Source organism: Passer domesticus, chromosome 7, assembly GCF_036417665.1.
Source record: "Passer domesticus isolate bPasDom1 chromosome 7, bPasDom1.hap1, whole genome shotgun sequence".
NCBI classification, from domain to species: Eukaryota; Metazoa; Chordata; class Aves; order Passeriformes; family Passeridae; genus Passer; species Passer domesticus.
The window spans coordinates 6,417,378-6,436,025 of record NC_087480.1 but is presented as its reverse complement, the minus strand read 5'-3'; the positions used below and the strand labels follow the sequence as shown (position 1 = coordinate 6,436,025).

Below are 18,648 nucleotides of genomic sequence, written 5' to 3'. Positions count from 1 at the left end.
CCAACGACCCGCGCACAAACTTTTACCACCGGGGCTGTCTGGGCGCTGCTCTGTGGGCGCTGGAAGCCTCGGCTCTCGCACCGAGGGGAGCGTGCCGCAGCCGCCGAGGCCGCGCCCTGCCGGGCCGCTCTGCAGGGCCCGCCCGGCTCGGCCTCCCCGGGGCGGGGGCGCCGCGGCTCCAGCCCCGCACGGAGGCGGCCGGGCGGGGCCGGGCGGGGCCTGGCCGGGCGGAGAGGCGCGGAGTCCCGTTAGAAGCAGCGCGGAGCCCGTACGGATCCCCACCGGCGCAGGAGGAGCGACGGCCGTGCCCAGCCCGCCGGGAAGATGCCGAAAACGGTGAGCGCCGCCGGCGCGGGGCAGAACGGAGGCTCCGCCGCGGGGTCCGGGCGGGTGCGCGGGGCCGGGCGGGCGCGGCCTGGGGGCTCCTCCCGCCCGGGCTCGGCTGCGCCCCGGCCGGCAGCGGCCGCCCCCGAGGGAGCGGCGAGGGGCGCGGAGGAATCCCGGGGAGCGGAGCCGCCCCTCCATCTTGTGCTCCCCCGCCTGAGGGGCCGCGCCCGGAGCGCGGGGTCTCGGCGCGGCGGGGCCGCCTCTCCGCCCTAAAATGTCCGGCGGAGCTCGGCGGCGCCGCCCGCCCGCCCGCGTGTGCGGCCGGAGCGCGGGGGGAGCGGAGCGGGGCGAGGCTTCCGAGAGCCCGGAGGGAGCGGGTGGCTGCTATGGCCGCCTCGTGCGCTCCCCGGAGAGGAGAAGTTGGGGTTTTCACAACTTGCAATTAGTCGGTTTGGGTTGCCAGGGAACCTTGTCCCGGCTTGACTCGAGGTATTTCTTGGCTGGGGAGATTTTGGTACTTTAGAAAGTCTAGTCAAGTCTGTACTTGACTCCGCTCGCAGCAGGAGTTCGGTGACTAATGAGGAGCATGGGGTTTTTCCATTTAATTTCTCCTGGTTGGAGCGAAAGAATTAGTCCCAGCCCTTCATTGATAAAACAGGAAGGAGCAAGCTGGAAGTCTCTGGATGTTTCCGTACCGGAGCGATCTGAAATGGCCTAAGAAAATCTAATGTTTAAGCTAAGAGTCTGTGGTTTACATAAAGGAGAGGAAAAAAACAAACCCAAACAATAACTCACCTCTGTGCAAATAGAAGTCAAAATGAAATCCGCTGTGATTTTCTTTTAATAGTTTACTTTTTTTACTTTAGATATTGAATGCCTATTTGATTGACAGCTACTTTTCCTGATGTCTTAAATGCCATCTCTGACTGCATGGATAGCTAGATGATGGTTATTATTATTCAAACATCGACATCTTAAAGGATATCAAACCTCAGCCTCTTCAAGGTTAAGACAGTATTTTCTTAAGCTTTAGAAAGGCTTTCCATCAAATATTAGTGATTAGTGAAGATTTACTTACTAAAAAAGCTAAACATACAGGCAACAAGTTCAGTAAGATTAGCAGAAATAGCACAAGACAAGGGACTCCCATACAAAATGCTTGAGACCTTTTAGCCAGAGCGTTTACAGTTGTGATGAGTGACTTTTTTTAGTGTGGATCAGCCAAGAAATCCCGAACAAGAGCGGTTTGTGGGGCGGGGTTCCCAGCAGCAGGCTGAATCCAAGCGCTGCCCGCGAGGTGCAGCCTCCCAGACACACCCTGCGCTGGATTCACCTTCTCAGTCTGCTGCATTCTGGTTTTGACAGAGCAGTTCTGGTTTTGACAGAGCAGTTCTGCTTTCGGAGCTTTTAAAAACTGGAGCAGCTAGAGAAATGCGAGTGTTTTGGTGTAGTGCTTTGTGTTGCACGCTGAAGGTTCTCCAGAGAGCGGTTCCAGTGTCTGTTGCAGTACAGAGCTGCAGGCCTGCTGCTGTATCAGCCTTTGGTTTCCTGCCCCATCTGCTCTACTTACAGACCCAACTGAAATAATATTTGAAACATTATTTCTTGATCTTTGGTTTGCAGGAACAGGATATGCTGGCATAACTGTGTAATCAGTTCTTCATGTGAAATAAACATGACTACTACTGTGCTAGCTGAAGATTTGTTAATAGCAGCTTAATTAACAAAACAGTAAAATGCAAGAGACTTTCCTCAGTCAAGGAAAAAAATCAAGGTCAAATGTGGGTGAAACCTGGGCAGTTAGATGTAGGTTTATGTGGGCTTCATCACAAAAATAAATCCATTGTGAAGAAGACAGATGGAGGAAATGTTCTAGGGAACAGTTCTGGCTGGGCAGGAAAAGCATTTGTGTCAAAACTACTTGGTTGGTAGCTCTTATCATTCATCTCACTAGGCTTACAGAAACATGCTGCTGCGTGGCTTAAGCAGCAAAACCTGTTGAGTTCTGAGTCTCTACACCTCCTGAAGCTAGGCTAAATGTTAGCACATGAAGCTGGAGATTTCCATTTTGTTATGGGAGTTTTGCTATGAGTGACACTAGGCTGTGTAGCACTATTAATAAGAATCCAAGATTAACTCTGGTAACCTTTGAACTAGTGCACATGATTTGCTGTTGTGACATGTAATGGGGGGGTTTGGTTGCTGGAGGCTTTGTAGGCTGTGTAGAAAGTCCATCATACATCAACCTGCTGATCTTGCCATACTCTCAACAGGAAACCTTCCCTGTTTAATCTAGTGATACAACTCTGGTTTAAATATGTTGTGTTCTGGAAAGTTTGTGAAGTGTGAACAGTTAAAGCAGACACCAAAAAGGGCATGTAATTCCCCCCATGCTTCGTATTGCATAAGGTGGAAGTGGTTGAGTGCTAGAAATGAGTTGTTGTCAAGCTTTGGCAAGTCTCCCCTCCATTTGTGTGCAGTCTATTTGCCATGAGTAGGCTCTGATCTCTCCCTGACTGATGGTGCAAGGTTTCTGTTCTGGGATTCATTGACTATTTTGCCTGTGCATGTGCCTACTCTGCGAATGGACGGGCCACTGAACGTGAAACAGGAGCATTCATCACGTGTGTGGTGTGCACAGTCCTGTCACCAGGACCTGGCCAGTTCTGTTCTGGGTAACATTGTAGAGAAAGGGCTTTAATCAAAGCTAGTCTGGTGAATACAGAAAGTTTTAGAAGATAACTAGGGAAAAGGTACCAATCCAGACTTTATTATACCTTGGTTTGAAGCTGAGTGTACCAATAGTTATCAGGATCTTTAGGGACCCTATCTGTAGTTTGAATTGATGGTCCTAGCTCCCAGCAGGACTCAAAAGGCCCAAGAAGTTTTTGTTTCTGTTCTTTGGAGCTTCAAGGTTCCGGTTAAAAGAAAAGTAACTGAGAGATTGAGGTGTGTATCAGGAGAATACTCTGGTTAATTAGTTTCTTGTGTCTGTGGCTACTTCCTACCAAATGCTGCAACAAGATGGCAACTATTAGTAGAATGCTACACTTGTTTGGATAATTTTTCTTCTTTTTTCTTTTTTTCCCTCTTGTGGAATTTGCTTGATGTCTTGAAGGGGGAAAGGATAGTGATGAAAACTGTGACTTTAATAGATGAGCACTTCTCTCCTGGTCCTGTTGTGCTATGAAGGAACTCTAGAAGCATTCTAGATGCTTTCTGTCTTATTTCATGACTGGCCCATTAGTGCTATCTCTTCCTTTCCTCTCAGTACAACTTGGGAAGCTTGGTGACACTGATCCAAGTTTGACATGTGTACTAACTTGATAGACAAACTCAGTCCATTATATGTTTCTTCTAATGCCATCAGATCTATGAGTTTCTGTAAAGAGGTGTGTTTGAATGCTTCCAAAGACCTTTCTTTATACAGAAGTGTTTCCCCTGTTGGTGATTTTCACATGACTGTAGTTCAGAAGCAGCAATAGCTAAAACATGTGGAGTTTACAGTGGAAGCAGGTGAACCACTGAAACTGGGGAGCAGTGAATTATCTGTAGCTTTATACCTACCATGGGATTTTGCAAAACAGGAAAGGCCTTTGCACCCAAGCTTGTATTGTATTCAACAGCTTGGTCCCTAGGTTCTGCAAGAATAGCAAGGTTTTACTTCATGTCAGGTGAAGCAATTAAGCTTGACAGTGAGCAAAAGCTTGTTTGGTACTTTTAGCCCTTCTGTATTAAAGTTAAACAGGGACTTAAAGTACACCATTGATGAGAAGCAAGTATTCATGGTAAAATCTTCCTTTCTCGTCTTATGGCAAGCCCTGCCCCTGACAGGGCAAAACCCATCATTTATAGTGGTTTTACACTGTTGTGAGCAAGAACTGTTCCAGTGCCTGATCTGAATTGGTAGTCATGATCCAGTTCATAAAACTTCAAGGTGACAATGTTACATATAAGAGTCCTTATCATACAAGAGTTTTTCAGAGATTAAACGTCTTAGTTGAGTCCTTTATTTAATTTTAGCCCTCTTAATTTGTTGCCTGAGGCAGCTGAGCAAGCTGCAGGTTGGTGATGTGCACCCAGTAAAAGGGGCCCCAGAAGAGCTTTGGGTCTGCTGCTGCTGCTGTAAGAATCCTGTGGGGAGCAGGGTGCCTCCTACCACGTGTTCACCATCACTTGCTTCTTGCAAATATCCTGTCACCATAACGTCTACGAGCAGCATCTTTTTTAAACCTTCGGGGCATTGCAGCCCTTTCCTTGGGGTGATTCTACCTCGTGTGATTAGTCACCCCTGAAGTTTCATTACAATTCTTGCTTTAGTCATGAGGATGGTTCATAAGATGTCTTAATATGGACTCATTTATTTTGAAAGGAAATGGCATCTCTGTCTCTAGAGGAAACTTGGTTCAGTTGTTTTATGTAGAATGTCTAGTCTGAAATGAAATTCTCCTCAAAAAGCTCACCAGGTCTCTAGTAGCTGCTTGAAAGACAGCAGATGAACCGAAACCGAAGGACTGAAGTACCTTCTGCTTGTGACACTGGGTGTGCCTGGGGACAGCACCCTCCTGGGGCTGCTGGCCTGGCCACCTCCCTGGCTACTCCTCAGAGAAGCCCCTCTTCCTCCACAGAGGTGGCTCTGGCTCTGCTCCAGCCTGTGAAGGAAGCTGACTAAAAGCTTCCTCTGGCTGCGTCATCTCCTGGACTCTTTCCTGGCTCGCTGCAGCTCAAGCAACCTTATTTGGCTGACTTCATTTTTTTTTTCCCCTTCTGTGCAGCAAGAGGGCCTCCCTGAATTTGCACAATAAAGCTGTTATCTGTGCTTAATCACTGTTCTGAGAATTACAATGGGGTTTGTTTGAAAAGAGCTCCAAGATTTCAACTCCTTGGATCTCTATCATTCCAGTGTCCCGTTTCCCTTTTGTCTGTTTGCTCAGTGATTAGACCAGAAACCAACTCTCTGCTGCTGTAGTCACACTGTTGGAAAAGAGGAAATCCCTCTCTACCCAGGAATAATCCAGGACAATTAACTGATGTAAATTAAGAGCAATAGTAAGCAGCCAGTTAATTGCTTGCTTTTCCCTAGGGCTGTTTGGGAACAGCAGATATTTGCATAGTGCAGCCAATAATGTTGTGTTAAAAGTTTGTTTTTATCCCATCTGAAACTTCCAAACTAGGCTGAAGTCTCTAGGTTGATGGAAGGCTACTCTTTCAAGCACATCTCTTTGTAACGTTCCTGTGGCTGTTTCTAGGTGGAGCATTCAAGTGTTTTGGAAGTTGTGGGCATAAACCTCACCCTTCTGAGTCCAGTAGCTAATGCTGACTCTTAAGGTCATGTTTAAAGCAAATACTTGGTGGGGAGAGAGGAAGAGACAGTCACTGGCAGGCTTGGTGGTTGTAAGACCACAGGATCATCTACAACTGTTCAGGGGTCTAGAACCTGAAATTGCAGAAGTTTGGGCCTTATATTGACAAGAAACAATTATGGTGCAGCAACTGTGGCTATCAATAGGTGGATGATCTAGTGCTGCTTCCTTCCTGTGCAGCTGTGAAAGGATATATTCACTTCTGTGAATGTGTGATCCTCCAGGGCAGTAGTGGGGCAGTCAGAAACTCCTCGCCTTTGTATAGCAGTTTGTTGAACTTAAATAGGGAAAAAACATCCTTTGAAGATGTTTTTAAAGGCATGACTCCTGCAGAATGCTTTTTCCTAGTTGTTTAACATCTCTGAAGCTGCAGTAGCTGCTGAGGAATCTATTGAAAGATACAAAATGTGGATGAAAGAAGGTTGGTCAGTTCTCATCCTCTTGCCAGGCTAAGGAAGAGGAGGACTTGGCCATGCTAGGCCTCTGTCCCTTTGGCTCTTGCTGGTCGGTGAATAGCTATGGGGAAGGGCAGGAGTGCCCCTAAAGGAGGCATGAATGAAACAGCTCTGAATCTGATCAGCTCTGCAGAGAAACATGTAATTAAGCAAGAATGAGATGACAGACTAGGAGAGGGAAGAGACACTCCTTTCTCTGCCAGCTGTGATTCTGTGTAGAGTAAAATGAAATCTCAGAAGAGTTCAGAAAGTGAATCAAGTGCCATGGTATTCATGGTCCATACTGACTGTATTCTTGCAAATTTTGAGTTCTCTTTTGTTTGTTTCCTAGATCTCTCTTGTTTGTTACCTAGAGGAAGGCTTCTGGGGACAGAATTTTCCTGTCCTGGACTGTAAAAACTTGCTTGTTGTGTTTTTTGGAGAATTTTGCATGCAACATATTGGAGAACAGTTACTCTGCCTTATATACCTTCCTATGTTCTTGAGGTGGAACCATAGACTCAGTTTGGTTGGAAAAGACCTTTGAGTTCAGCTGTAAACTGATGACATTCAGCAATGAACCAGTCTTGTCTGTCTGTATATCAGTGATATTTACCATTCTCCTTTGTAGGCCTTTATCAGAGTATTTTTTGCTCTCTTGATTGGGAATTTAGTTATGGTGGTGAAGTGACTTAGTACAGGAAAAACCTGCCATTGCAATCTGATCAAGCACTTAGTCACAGCATTTAATAAATGTATTTGGTTTTCTATAACATAGGCTAATAAAGCATAGAATTCGAGGCTAACTAATGGAATTCTGGGCTAACTTTTTTGTTGCCAGTTGAAAAGCTGTGGCAAAGAAAAAGCCCAGAATTCCATTGTTCATTCCATTTCTGTTTACAGTGCAGAAACTGAACTGCCAGAGAAGTGATTAGGATGAAGTGTCAGGATGCTTGATATCTTCCATCCCTCAGAGGTGTGGCTTTTCATTCATAATGCCTCTAAGAATATAAATATGGCATAGCTGTTGTTTTTTTAAAAATTCACTTTGCCAGAACAGTATACTCAGAGGGCAAAAAAAAATTTAGCTCCTCAATATGCTAAATGTCTTTTCAGGCAGTTTTCTGGATGGACAAGAGGGTTTTGGTTGTGCATAAAAAAATTTTTTTCTCTGTTAAAATCCAGAACTGGATATCTTCCTGACAATTGTAGTCTACAGGACTTGCAGAATGTTAGCAAATGGTTCTGAAGGCACAATGTAAGAAGTAAGGCAGTTCCACTGCTGACAAATTCAAGCAATATCAGGCTGCCCAATAAAAAAGTTTTATTGCAACACCCACACAATACTTGGTGGTCCAATGCATCTTATATGAAAACAATCCTATTAGTCAGAAATGACAGAGGAGGGACTTGTACATATGTATGAAAAGTAAGGATTTGCTTACAGATCATTTAGTAGGCACTTTAATGAAGATAACCTCTTTGGACTGGTTGTTTTTGCTGTGTTTGTTGCCCCCCAGGGTGTGTTTTGCCCTCTTGTCTCCAAGGGCACAGTGCTGGCTCCTCCTGATCCTGCTGCTGACCAGATTCCCAGATCCCTTTCTGCAGGGCTGCTCTCCTCCCACTCCTCTCTCACTTTGGACTTGTGCCTGGTATTACTCTGCTCCATGTGCAGAATCTGACATTTGTTCTTTTTAAATTTAATGCCACTGATCAGTCATGCTCTGAGTTATCAAGACCTGGTGTCCCTGGAGTGAGTCAGCAGCTCAGCCAGGGCTGGTATTGTCAGTGCCTTTGTTAGTGGTGCATTCAGCTCCTGCAATCCAAATCATTGGTAAAAATACTGAGCCACACTGGCCCCATCGTGGAGACCTGGGGAGCATCCCTGGTGACTGGCTGCCAGGCAGACACAGCCCCATTCCCTGCAGCCCTCTGAGCCCTGCTGCCACTGCTTCTTCATCCAGCACACTTTGAACTTCCTTATCTTGCAGCTGAACAATTTGTCCAGAAGGATGCTGTGAGAGACAGTATCAAAAGCTTTACTAAAATAATGAAGAGCTGCATCCACCACCTTTCCTTCATCCATTGAGTGGGTGACCTTATCAGAGAAGGATACCAAGAGCCCTCATTGGCTGTGCCTGATGACTGCATTGGTTTTTAAACACTTTAATGTCCTTTAAATGCCTTTCAGTAGCATCCAATAACTTGGTTAATCTAATTACTCTCTGACTTCTAAAACAGATCTGCAAGAAAGCAAAATTGCCCGGAAAGCTGGAAGGATTAAAAGAAACTTGCTTATATTGTAGCTTATAGTGCAGCTGAGACAAGAGAATACTTGGTGTTTAAGCAATAAAAACATGCAATATTGTGACGTGTTTGATTTGGTGTATGGTTTGTGTTTTGTGTGTTTTGTTTTTAAAATCAGCAAAGTTATCATTTAGGAATGTCACTAGATTATATTACTCATTGTATTCATATGTTCCTCTTAAGTTTTGGCAGCAGTCATTAATGGAGACACTGCACAGCAGGCACAAGAAGGGTGTTGCTTCTCCAGTGTGCTGTTTGTTACTACTGTATGTTGCATCCAAATGTTAAGAAATGTCTGTGGTCTGTGACATGAGATTGAATGCTTAAGCATCAATAACTGTTTTGCCAACATCTGTTTATTTAATTTGTTCCTACATGTATCTCAATATTAAGGAGTCATAAAACCACTTTTGAAAAACTGACTGATTAACTTCATTTGTTTTTTTGGGTAGACAATGAAGGCTTCAACTGAGATGCATTGAATCTAGTAGCTGTCCATATTCAGTGTACAGTAGCTTCAGTTATCCTCCTACAGTGAAAAAGCAGGATCTGAGCTTGCCTAAAGAGAAACCTGGCTTCTTTTTTTACTGAAAATGTGCTCTTTGAGCTACTGGATTTTTCTTGCAGTATCTGTAATTTTCACTGAGGCACACTCAACATGTGAATTTGTTTGCATTGGTGAAGTACTGGAAGCAGAGAGCAGTAAAATGATTATGTTCTATCACTTCACTCTTCACAATCCCCTAGACAACCACAAGCTGCTGTATGAGCTGTTAGATATGACTGCTCATTTTGTGAGCTGCCTCAAAAACTCTTTAAGATTACTGGTAATTTGAACAATGGGGTCAGAAAATACTAGTATTACTAAAATTGTCAGGAAGTTCCAAGTCCATAGTTGGGACTGTGAAAGGTTTGAAGACTGCTATTATTCAAGACCATGAAATGCTTTATCACTAAGCCAAGAAAACATTTTGATAAGTGATGTCTTGATCCTGCAGCCTGCAGCTGATTGTGCTGATTTTGTTACAGAAGCTGGACTGTAACTTATTCTTTGCTGTAATATGAGGTGACATACTTTCTTTGTTGCTATGTTACTCCTTTACTTCAAAAACTATCGAGGAACCCCTCTTACTGAAGTTGGTATCGAAAAAATGGAAGAATTGACTTATATTTTTGGGTTTGCTTAAAACACTAAACTGAAACAGAAATGATTAGTGTTCTGAGCCAGCCATGACAAACTGGGAAGCAGCAAGTTCCTGAAAATTAATTTTCTTACTCTACTTGTAATGGCTTGCTGCTGCTTGTGTCTTGGGCCCTGTGAAATCTATAGAGACCAATAGATTCTGCACTGTTTACCTGGGGTTCTCTGTTGACAGCCATGCATGCAGAAGTGCAACTCTCAAAAACCCCCAATTTTGGGGATTTTTTTCCCCTTTATCTTGCTCTGTGGTTTGTTACCAACCTCTCAGATTGAAGGGTGACTGCAAGAGGCAATGCAATGTATTATGCTCAGTTTGAATACCCTTTTGCACATCCAGCAGTTTAGGGTAGAGATCTTTTTTGAAAGGAGGTCCGTGTCAGCATTTTCAGCTGTAAGAATATATCAGTATTGTAGTGTTGTCTTGAATCTTGAATCTACCAAAAGACAGAGCAAATAAAACAACTGAGTAACTTCCAAATCACTAACAGATCAGACCAAAATGAACAGTACTTGCTCCAGCATGATGCACAAAAATACAATGCTATCTTACTGACAGTCTTATAAACCAAGTGATTTTGCTGCTCTGCCGGTCCCTTAGAGAGAGATGGGTGATTAGATGCTTTTATGTGGATCTATCAATTTCTACAGCAAGCCTGAGTAGGAGCAGTTAGCTGCTCTTACTGCTCCTGGTGTTCTGGACAAGTGCAGTTAGGGGTAAGATATCTGCATGCAGGAACATTGAAGGAGCCCCTGACTTTGATCAAAGTTGAATTCATGTCTGCCAACCCTATGCTGCTGTACCTTAGCATATAGAAGAACCTGAAAACATAAAGCAACCCTACAACACAGGTCTGGGTAAGAGCTCAACTCTCAAGTTGACTTCTGAGTGTTCTTTGCAGGCTGGTTTTCAGGCTCCCTGCCTCTCCTTAGTCTAGTTTGCTGTTTGCTTTTTTAGGTTATATCTGCATGTATGTTGACCTATTCAGGAGATGTACTCAGCATCTGGCTATTTCTCTTCCTACTACCCAGCTGAGTTTCCCAGTTTTGACCTGCAGCTTTAGGAAGCCCACTAACAGTTTGGCTTATCTGCATGTTTGGCTGCATAAAGATGGTCCATAACATCTCTGTAGAGGAGAATCAAGGATCTAGGTATTGAAACTGCAATTTATGTAAGGAAATTACTCTTGCCCACTTGATACAAGAAGTCTGTTTATGTTAATAAGTCTTACTTGACCACTGACAGTCATTCACCAATGTCTTCATCAACAGATCTAACATCAGGTGTTAGCTGAAGTTTATCAGGCTTTCTTTCTAAAACAGCCCCATTTCAAACAGTGTATTTCAAGAAGTGAATGAATGTGAAGCCAAGAGTGTGGATTTAATTGTAGCCTTGAGATAACTAAATCAACTTGGTTGCTTGCTTGAGAGCTTTGATGGTTTGCTGCCACTGTTAAGTTTTGCATCAGTTCTGTTCTGAAGTCCAACAGAAAATGGAGTTAATGGCATGTGTATATGTGGCTTGATGGTAAATCTCATCAAGGGGTTGTGAATCAGAGCTGCTGCAAAGGATAAAGATAAAGCAGGTATGCCTGGGAGTGAGGAATAAGAGTGGTTCAATAGCTTGGTTCATCTTGTCCAGTTGTACCCAAAAGGCCATCTTTCCCTTTCTGTTCTATGGCCTGTAGCAGTGTCCCTGTGTAAATGTAGAGAACATGACCAGTGAAATTATTCTGTTGGAGAAAATAACAGAAGAATTATTCCCACCCTGATTCACCCTTTTGAATTCCTACTTATGGTGTAGTTGTAGAGTACAAGAATGAACCCAGAGAAGTGATTGGGAAGGGTGCAGGTTGTTCAGGATGGCTTCCTGTGGTGGTGGATACAGACACTGCATGTGCTGGCCCTGCTCTCCTCAGCTCCTGTGTCCCTTCAGGAACCTTTTGGGACATGGGGTTCTGTGTCATGGTGGTGTAGCTGCTCTCCTCTGTATTAGGAAAGCTCAGATGCCTAACTAGATGGAGCTTAAAATAACAAAGACTACTTCAGCAATCACAAGCTGATCTTTTATAAACTGTGGACAGTCCCAACAGAACTATTTAAAATCTAAAATAGGTCGGTGGTGAGGGAAGCAAATATGGGTGGGGAAACTGAATATTAAAAAGAAGTGTAGAATTGAGCCATTTAGGGGAAATCCTGTGTTTTAGGGAACTGTGACCTAAATAGATATGAAAATTTAGCCAGACTAAATGAGACCCTGTACTGAAAGGAAGTTGCAGGATTTGTCTAGCGTGCTGGAAATGATAAAGCTGAAAATCACAGGATGATGAAACAGCTTTAGCTCATACTTGACTGTGCATGTAGTTAAATTTGGAGGGATGGCTCATAGTCTGGGCAGTCAGATCCCACAGTAAGACTGTGTTCTAGCTCCTAGAAGTCTGGCCATTGTTCAGAGGTTCAGTGAGGGCTGTGAGCTGGCCAAGAACTTGATGTGCCACACCCAGGCCGTGCTCTGGGTGTCTAGAACAGGCAGCCCTGTGTTCAGCTCCCCTCCCTGTAACAGAGCTGAACTGCTAGGAGTCTCTTAGCTGAAGGCCAGAGAGAAGCACGTGAAACAGATAAGCTTGCTCTGACTTTTTATCTAAATGTGAGTCCTTTAGAGGGAAGAGCTTGGCCACAGCAGTTATCTTCATGCTTTCTTCCCTATGGAAAGTGTCTTTAGTGATTAGCAGAGATTTGGAGTGTAGCAATTTTATTTGCCCTTGATTCCAAGTTACCTCTGAAACAATTCTTAACTGTAGGTGAATTTAGAGACCTTTACATAGGAACTGAGTATTTAGTCTATTAGTTCATGAACTTCAAGTACTTACTGTACATGTGATACCTCAATGCAGGTCACACTTGTGTTGTTAGCATCCTGTCTTGATCTTGTTTTGAGCTCCTTCCAGCAAAGTAGGTGCTTGTGATTTTGGCAGACATTCACTGGATGCTATGTTTGGAAAGCTCATTGGCTTTTTGGGAACATATCTTGGCTCCCAGTCTTGACTGATCTCAAACTGGGTCTTTGCAACCGTTAAACAGCTCTGGGAAATTCCCTGCCCTTGGCTTGAGGATGGAAGGGGAAGAACTGGACAAAGAGGAGGTTGGGGTGGGGGGAAAGTTGCTTCCTAAGAGCCTTTCAGAAAACCTGAAGTGCCTCTGAGGGTGGTAGGGAATGCAGGGACTTTTTTGGTGGTCGAGTGACTGTAGTCACAGCCAGGATCATAACACCTTTGTACAGTGTACAACATAAGGGGGGTGGCACAAAACACTTGTTTGTAACCTGGGAGTAGGATTGCCTGGGAGGAGAACACAATAGTGTGAGGAATGTCACCCATACCAAGGCTGGCATTCAAACATGCCCACTGCCTGCTAACTGCCCTGAGGTTGAAGAGCTTTAGCAAGGGATGTGGTTAAGGTCTGACATGTGAAATACAGCTGCCAACCCTACTATTAGTGTGCAGAGCCCATAACAGAAAAAAAAAAAAGCTTCTAACAGGCAAAAAAAAAAAAGGTGTTTATAAAATAAGCAACCTCCCCAAAACAAAACCCAAAGCTGCTCAGATTGTAAAAGTTGAATGATGGCAACTGCACATTGCTAGATTTTGCTTCAAGTTTTACCTGCTGATCCAGATGTTGCGGAAAAGGGGTTGGGGGTTTTCCCATGGTATTTTAATTTCCTTCTGGGTTTTAACTAGTAAAGGATGTTCTGTCTAAGCAGCTCAAACAGCAGGTACAAAAATAGTTATTCCAAGGGCTTCTTCAAACTGACTCTAAAGAAACAGAAAATGGCAATGTTAATTACTTGGAACAGCTACAGGAAAGCAAAGGGAGGTGCTTGAAGAATCTATTTATGGAAAAGGAAATGGCAAAAATAGAGGAATTGATCCATTGCACAAGGTTGGGAGTAAGTAGTGTAATAAGTGGCATACAAGTATCTGGTCTTGACCGTAAATGTGGGAACCACCCATTGCTGCTTCTCCTGGCTCAGTATTCTCATCTTACAACTCCCTTCCTCTAAGTGAAACTTGTTTGCCCTCTGGAGAGGATGGCAAGCTGCTAATAGCCAGGGTGTTCAAACACCACTGGCTGAAAAGTAAGGAATCCCATTTAAGTACCTTTAACCTGGAAACATCATTAGTGATTTTGGAAGCCATGCTGTGTAGGCGGTGGGGGAATTTTAATAAGAGATTTGAATTAATAACTTTGTAGTAGTCTTTGTAAAGTAGAACCTTCTTCCTGAAAAAGTTGCCTGCCCAAATCAGATCACTGATTGAATTGGGTAAATGATAGCTCCAGAGTTGTAAAGTGTGGAGTTCTCCAGCCCCACGGAGCCAGCATTGGCACAGCCCTGGCTTTGGGTGCTTGTGCAGGGCACTTATGAGTGTGTGCTCGCTGGTGCTGATGAAGGAAGGTGTCTCCAGAGATTGTGAGAAAGCTGCAAAGCTGGGGCAGGGTGAGTGAGTGAAGGCATCTGAAGTAAGGCAATAGACACAGACTCTTTGCATGAAGAGCAGGCTTTTTTTGAGTTTTCTTGTGAACTCTGTGAATGTGGTTTGAAGGAGACCTAATTTTTAAGAGAAACTGTCCTTAAGGGTAGTAAATCTGGTTCTCCACCATTTGAGGAAAAAAAAGGACTTTGTAGTCTATATAAGGATGTCTGAAGTAGACTCCCTGAGTTCATATGAATAGCTGATCTCTGGACTGATAAACATGTCCTGCAAGGACAGTCCCCTCCAACTCCCCTTAGTGATCCTCTGCTCAGGCCTCTCTGAGTACCAGCTATCAATCACATGCAGAGGAGGACTTTAACAGGAAGGTAGCTGTGGTTTCTCACTCTTGGTCTTGAGAACCAGATAAGCAATAAAGTGTTCCTGTGCTCTGTAGGCATTGCCTTTTCAATGGCAGCAACTGCCTTCAAAGAAACTGATTTTTGTTTTTTTTAATGGGAGCATTCCTGATTGCCACTTGCTGTATGGAAGAATTTTATTTTCCTTCTCATCACTGTGAGATAAGCAGTACAAATTAACACAGGAATATTTTGAATTTAACAGTCAGACAAATATACTAGGGCTCTGACACTACAGTATGACAGGGTTTATATTAGACTAAATCACTTGGTTTCCTTTTTTGAAACTGACCTTTAGCATTATATATTGCAGCAGATTTTTAGTTACAGACACACACACAGACAGAGACTCTTCTGAGTTTGAGGGGACCCACAAAGACCCAAATCCAACTCTCAAGTGTATGAAGTGTATAGGGATTGAAACTGCAGTCTTGGATGTTATTAACACCATGCTCTAAACAACTGAGCTAATCTCATTAATCACCTCAGTCAGTTACTTGTCTTTACCTTTTTCAAGAATAGGGTTAGGGTTTCAACCACTGGATGCAATGACTCCTATAAACCTTATCAAAAAAATTTATGGAAATGCAGTTGGAATGGGCACAGAATTGAACCTCTTTGTTAGGTAAAGCAGAAATGCTCTGCTTTTCCAAGTTCCACATAGGAAAGCTTATCTTTTTTATGGCTGATGTGATGTAACTATGTTTCCCCCCTACCCAGTGTTTGTAAATTGGTGCTATGAGGGTGGTATTAAATGCCACAGATAACACAGAGCACATCTACCCAGACACTGCTGCTTTCACCCTTTCTTAGGTGCTGGTGCCTCCAGCCTTTCTCTATACAGTTTTTGCAAGCAGGCTTTTCAAAGCTGTGAACTTTCTGGGTCTTGCAGGCTGGTGCTCTGGCCTGCTTCCTCTTCCTGTCCCCAGCAGCGTGGCTCCTGAACTGTGTGGGTGCTGTGGTTTGTTGCCCACATGAGCCATCTTGTCTTGCTGGGGACAAAGAGCAGTTGCTGGTGGTGGGGATGCAGCTCTGGTGGGACTGTGCTCAGGTGTGCCTCTGAATCAAAGCTGGCCTGTTGCCCTGCTCCTTCACAAGGGAGGAATAAGACCATGTCAGCACAAATTTAGGTAGAATTAGCCTGAATTCTTCCTCCACCAGGCTTGCTATTGCTCACAAGAGAAGTTTGTGAATCTGGGTGGTAGCAGCTGCCCCTTCACTGCTCTGTGTCTTCAGGCTCCATGCTAAAGTCATTAGGGATGCTTTAAAAGGGGCATTCCTGTTACTGGGTGTACTTAGGTCACTCCTTAGGATGTGAGTAGTACTGCTGGCTCACTGGTACCAGAAGTACCTTGGCAAGCTTTCTCCTTGGCTGGTGGCTTTATTCAAATAGTGGGATGGCATGGGATGCCTCCTGTGGACTTACTGTCTGGCCTGTGTTCCAGTCAAATGAGAAGTGCTGTGTCCCCAGCAGAGCAGGATGGAGGGAGCTGGGAAGCTCCCAGGAGCTGCTGGGAGGGCTAACCTCTCTCTGGTGTCTGCACTGTGGTGCCTAGGGTGTCCCTGCTGCTGTTCTGTTCCCTGATGAGCTTAGAGGTATGAAAAGGCCCTTTAAGACTGCTGGAAGGGGGCTTGGTTAATTAAGTGTAATCCTTTGAGAAATTGCAAGCGCTTTCACATGACCCAATCCCAGCCTCACCCTGACACAGAGGAGCCAGGGCTGTTTCAGCAGGGTGCTGGCACTCGGGAAGGAGCCAGATGTCTGTGAGTATGGCTGGAGAGTGGGGCATCACCTCTGGTTCCCCTCCAAGGCATTGCACAGCTCTGCTGTCCCCGCAGTGGGCCCGTGCAGGCTGACCAGTGGTGGGAAGGGAAGTGCAGCACTGCAGAGCACAATACTCCACTGGCACGTTCTGAGAAACAGGGGACACTTCTGGTTAAACTTACTATATTGCTGCTGACCTTGCTAAAAAGCCAAAACTGGGCAGCTTTTTTGGTTATTGAGGTGCTTTATGAGATCATAGTGCAACTCCAGCTGGATTTGATGTGCTTTCCAGGTCAGACCTGTTGGAACTGGTGCATGGTACTGGTGAATATTTTTATGTGGAGTAACTGCTGGGTAAACTGGTGCCTTTCAGTACAGGGGCTATAAAGGTTGGTCTGGAATTTCTTTCTAATTGAGCTTGCTTCTTTTGTGTACCAGTCAAATTTGCAATAAAATATAAGTTTTCCTTATGTTACTTTCTCCAGAAATAGTCCACTTGGAGGCTTGAATGTGGGAAGCAGGGAATATCTGAAGCTTGAAGCCTCCAGCCCAGCAGGGTATAACAGCTTCCTTGCATACAGGAAATACAGGGAGGAAAGAAGCTTTAGCTCAGGGTCAGGGTTTTGTAGAGGTCGATATTCTGTTGTGCTGACACCACTTATTATTCTGACATGAATTTCCTAGTACTCTATTCCTGTCTCAGCTTGTGACAAACAGAATTGTCTTTTCTACCTCTCGTGCTGCTCAATGCACTGGGGCATTAGCACAGGCACCACATCCGTTACTGAGTGTGACAGTATCAGTCCTTCCTGTTTGTCCTGCCATTTGCAGCTACACATTTTCATCTCAGGAAGTTCTTATAGCACACTATTAGGAGGATTTATTCAGATACCTGACAATTTCTGCTTCTAGTAATATTTATCTGGAGTCATAATGGGCCAGAAAGTGACACTTGAATATGGTCAATATTAAAATACCTGAAAAGATGCTGTAGATGGGTGCCTGCTACCACTGTCTTTTAAGTGTTTCTCTTGTAGACTGCTGAGCACCATGGCAGGAGGGGAGTAGTGGTGGCATGGGCCTTGGAAAGCTTTTGCTGGTCAAAGGGAGCTTTCTTTGGCTACAGCTGCTCTGGGGCTGGAAGAGTCTCTCTTCCATGCAAGAAGTTCTGTCTGTGCAGGACGTATCACACTTGACAATACTGTCCTTGGCAGCAGGAAGCTCTTTAATGTGCTCTGGCAGTGGCAAGCTTTAGCAGTGCTTAGACTGGTGGAACTATGGTAATTCCCCAAAAGGAGAAGAGGAAGGGTTGCTAGTTTTCTGTCTCTTTCCTGTAGCTGTTATGAAAGGAATCAGTTAAATATGGGCACTCTTTTTGGCATGTTTTTTAAATTTGGTGAGTGCCTGTTGAAATATGATAGTTGAATGTTCTTGCAATGTGCAAAATGGTGTCTGGAAGCATTTAATTAGTAGCTGTTTGTATGAGAGGATATTAAATGATGATGGAAAGACAAAAGACTACTTAGAGGCCACCTACTAGAATAAACTTCAGTGACTTTAGGATCCAAGTAGAATTTAGAGAGTTGCAGATATTTGCATGCTGCAGCAGGTATATTATTAATGCTATGATGAATAAATTAAATTAATTGCTTTAAACAGAGTTTAAGTTACTGCCTTAGGATGGTATTTTTGATAAATCTGTTGATGAAATCTAGTGAACCTTCTTAAAACACCTCCTAAGTGTTGAAAGTTTCAAAGATGTTGAGTAACAGAATATTTGGAATAGGAGGGCAGTATACTGGGGGATGAGTGCTGCCACTAGACCTTGTGAATAAATCAGTGGTGTGCAATGTCTTTCTCTTGCACATCTCTCAGCAGTGTGTGCCTTACCTGTTTGGACTGACAGAGCTACATTTGTATATGCTCAGAAGTCCAAGTCAGATATCTCATTGACTTTTTTTCTGTTTGCAACCCAAATTATAAACATCCCAAGGCTTATGCCATCCCTCAAACCTAGGTAAACCTTATTAGATGACTTGGAAATACAAAATCTAATAGCTTAATGCTGATGAATCTTGAGGCTTTTCTTGGAATAAGCACTGGTAGCGAACTAGATAGATGGTTTAAAAGTGTTTTTTGGCAGAGTAACTCTCAAGGAACGAAGCAAACGAGTCCAAACTTTGATGGGACTGCACAGTGTTGCTTTGTTTTGCTATAGCATTTTTATTCCTATGTGTAACATTTGTGTTGGTCAGTACTCAGCTGTGAATACCTTAGTAAAGTGGTTTTACCTAAAGTGAGACTTTAAATGAATTAAGAAGAAGAAGGTAAACATGCAGTGCCTGGCCCGTACTTGTCTGGTAGAG

The 18,648-nt window shown here is 44.0% G+C and overlaps 1 protein-coding gene across 1 annotated transcript in view; it reads left to right on the top strand.

Annotated features, from left to right (window-relative positions):
* The first annotated feature begins 199 nt into the window (after nucleotides 1–199).
* MSN (moesin) overlaps nucleotides 200–18,648 on the top strand; it is a 40,285-nt gene continuing 21,836 nt past the window's right edge. The window contains exon 1 of the mRNA XM_064426614.1: nucleotides 200–336. Within this exon, the coding sequence (XP_064282684.1) occupies nucleotides 325–336 (12 nt within the window). The 5' untranslated portion in view covers nucleotides 200–324. The remainder of the gene's footprint in view (nucleotides 337–18,648) is intronic.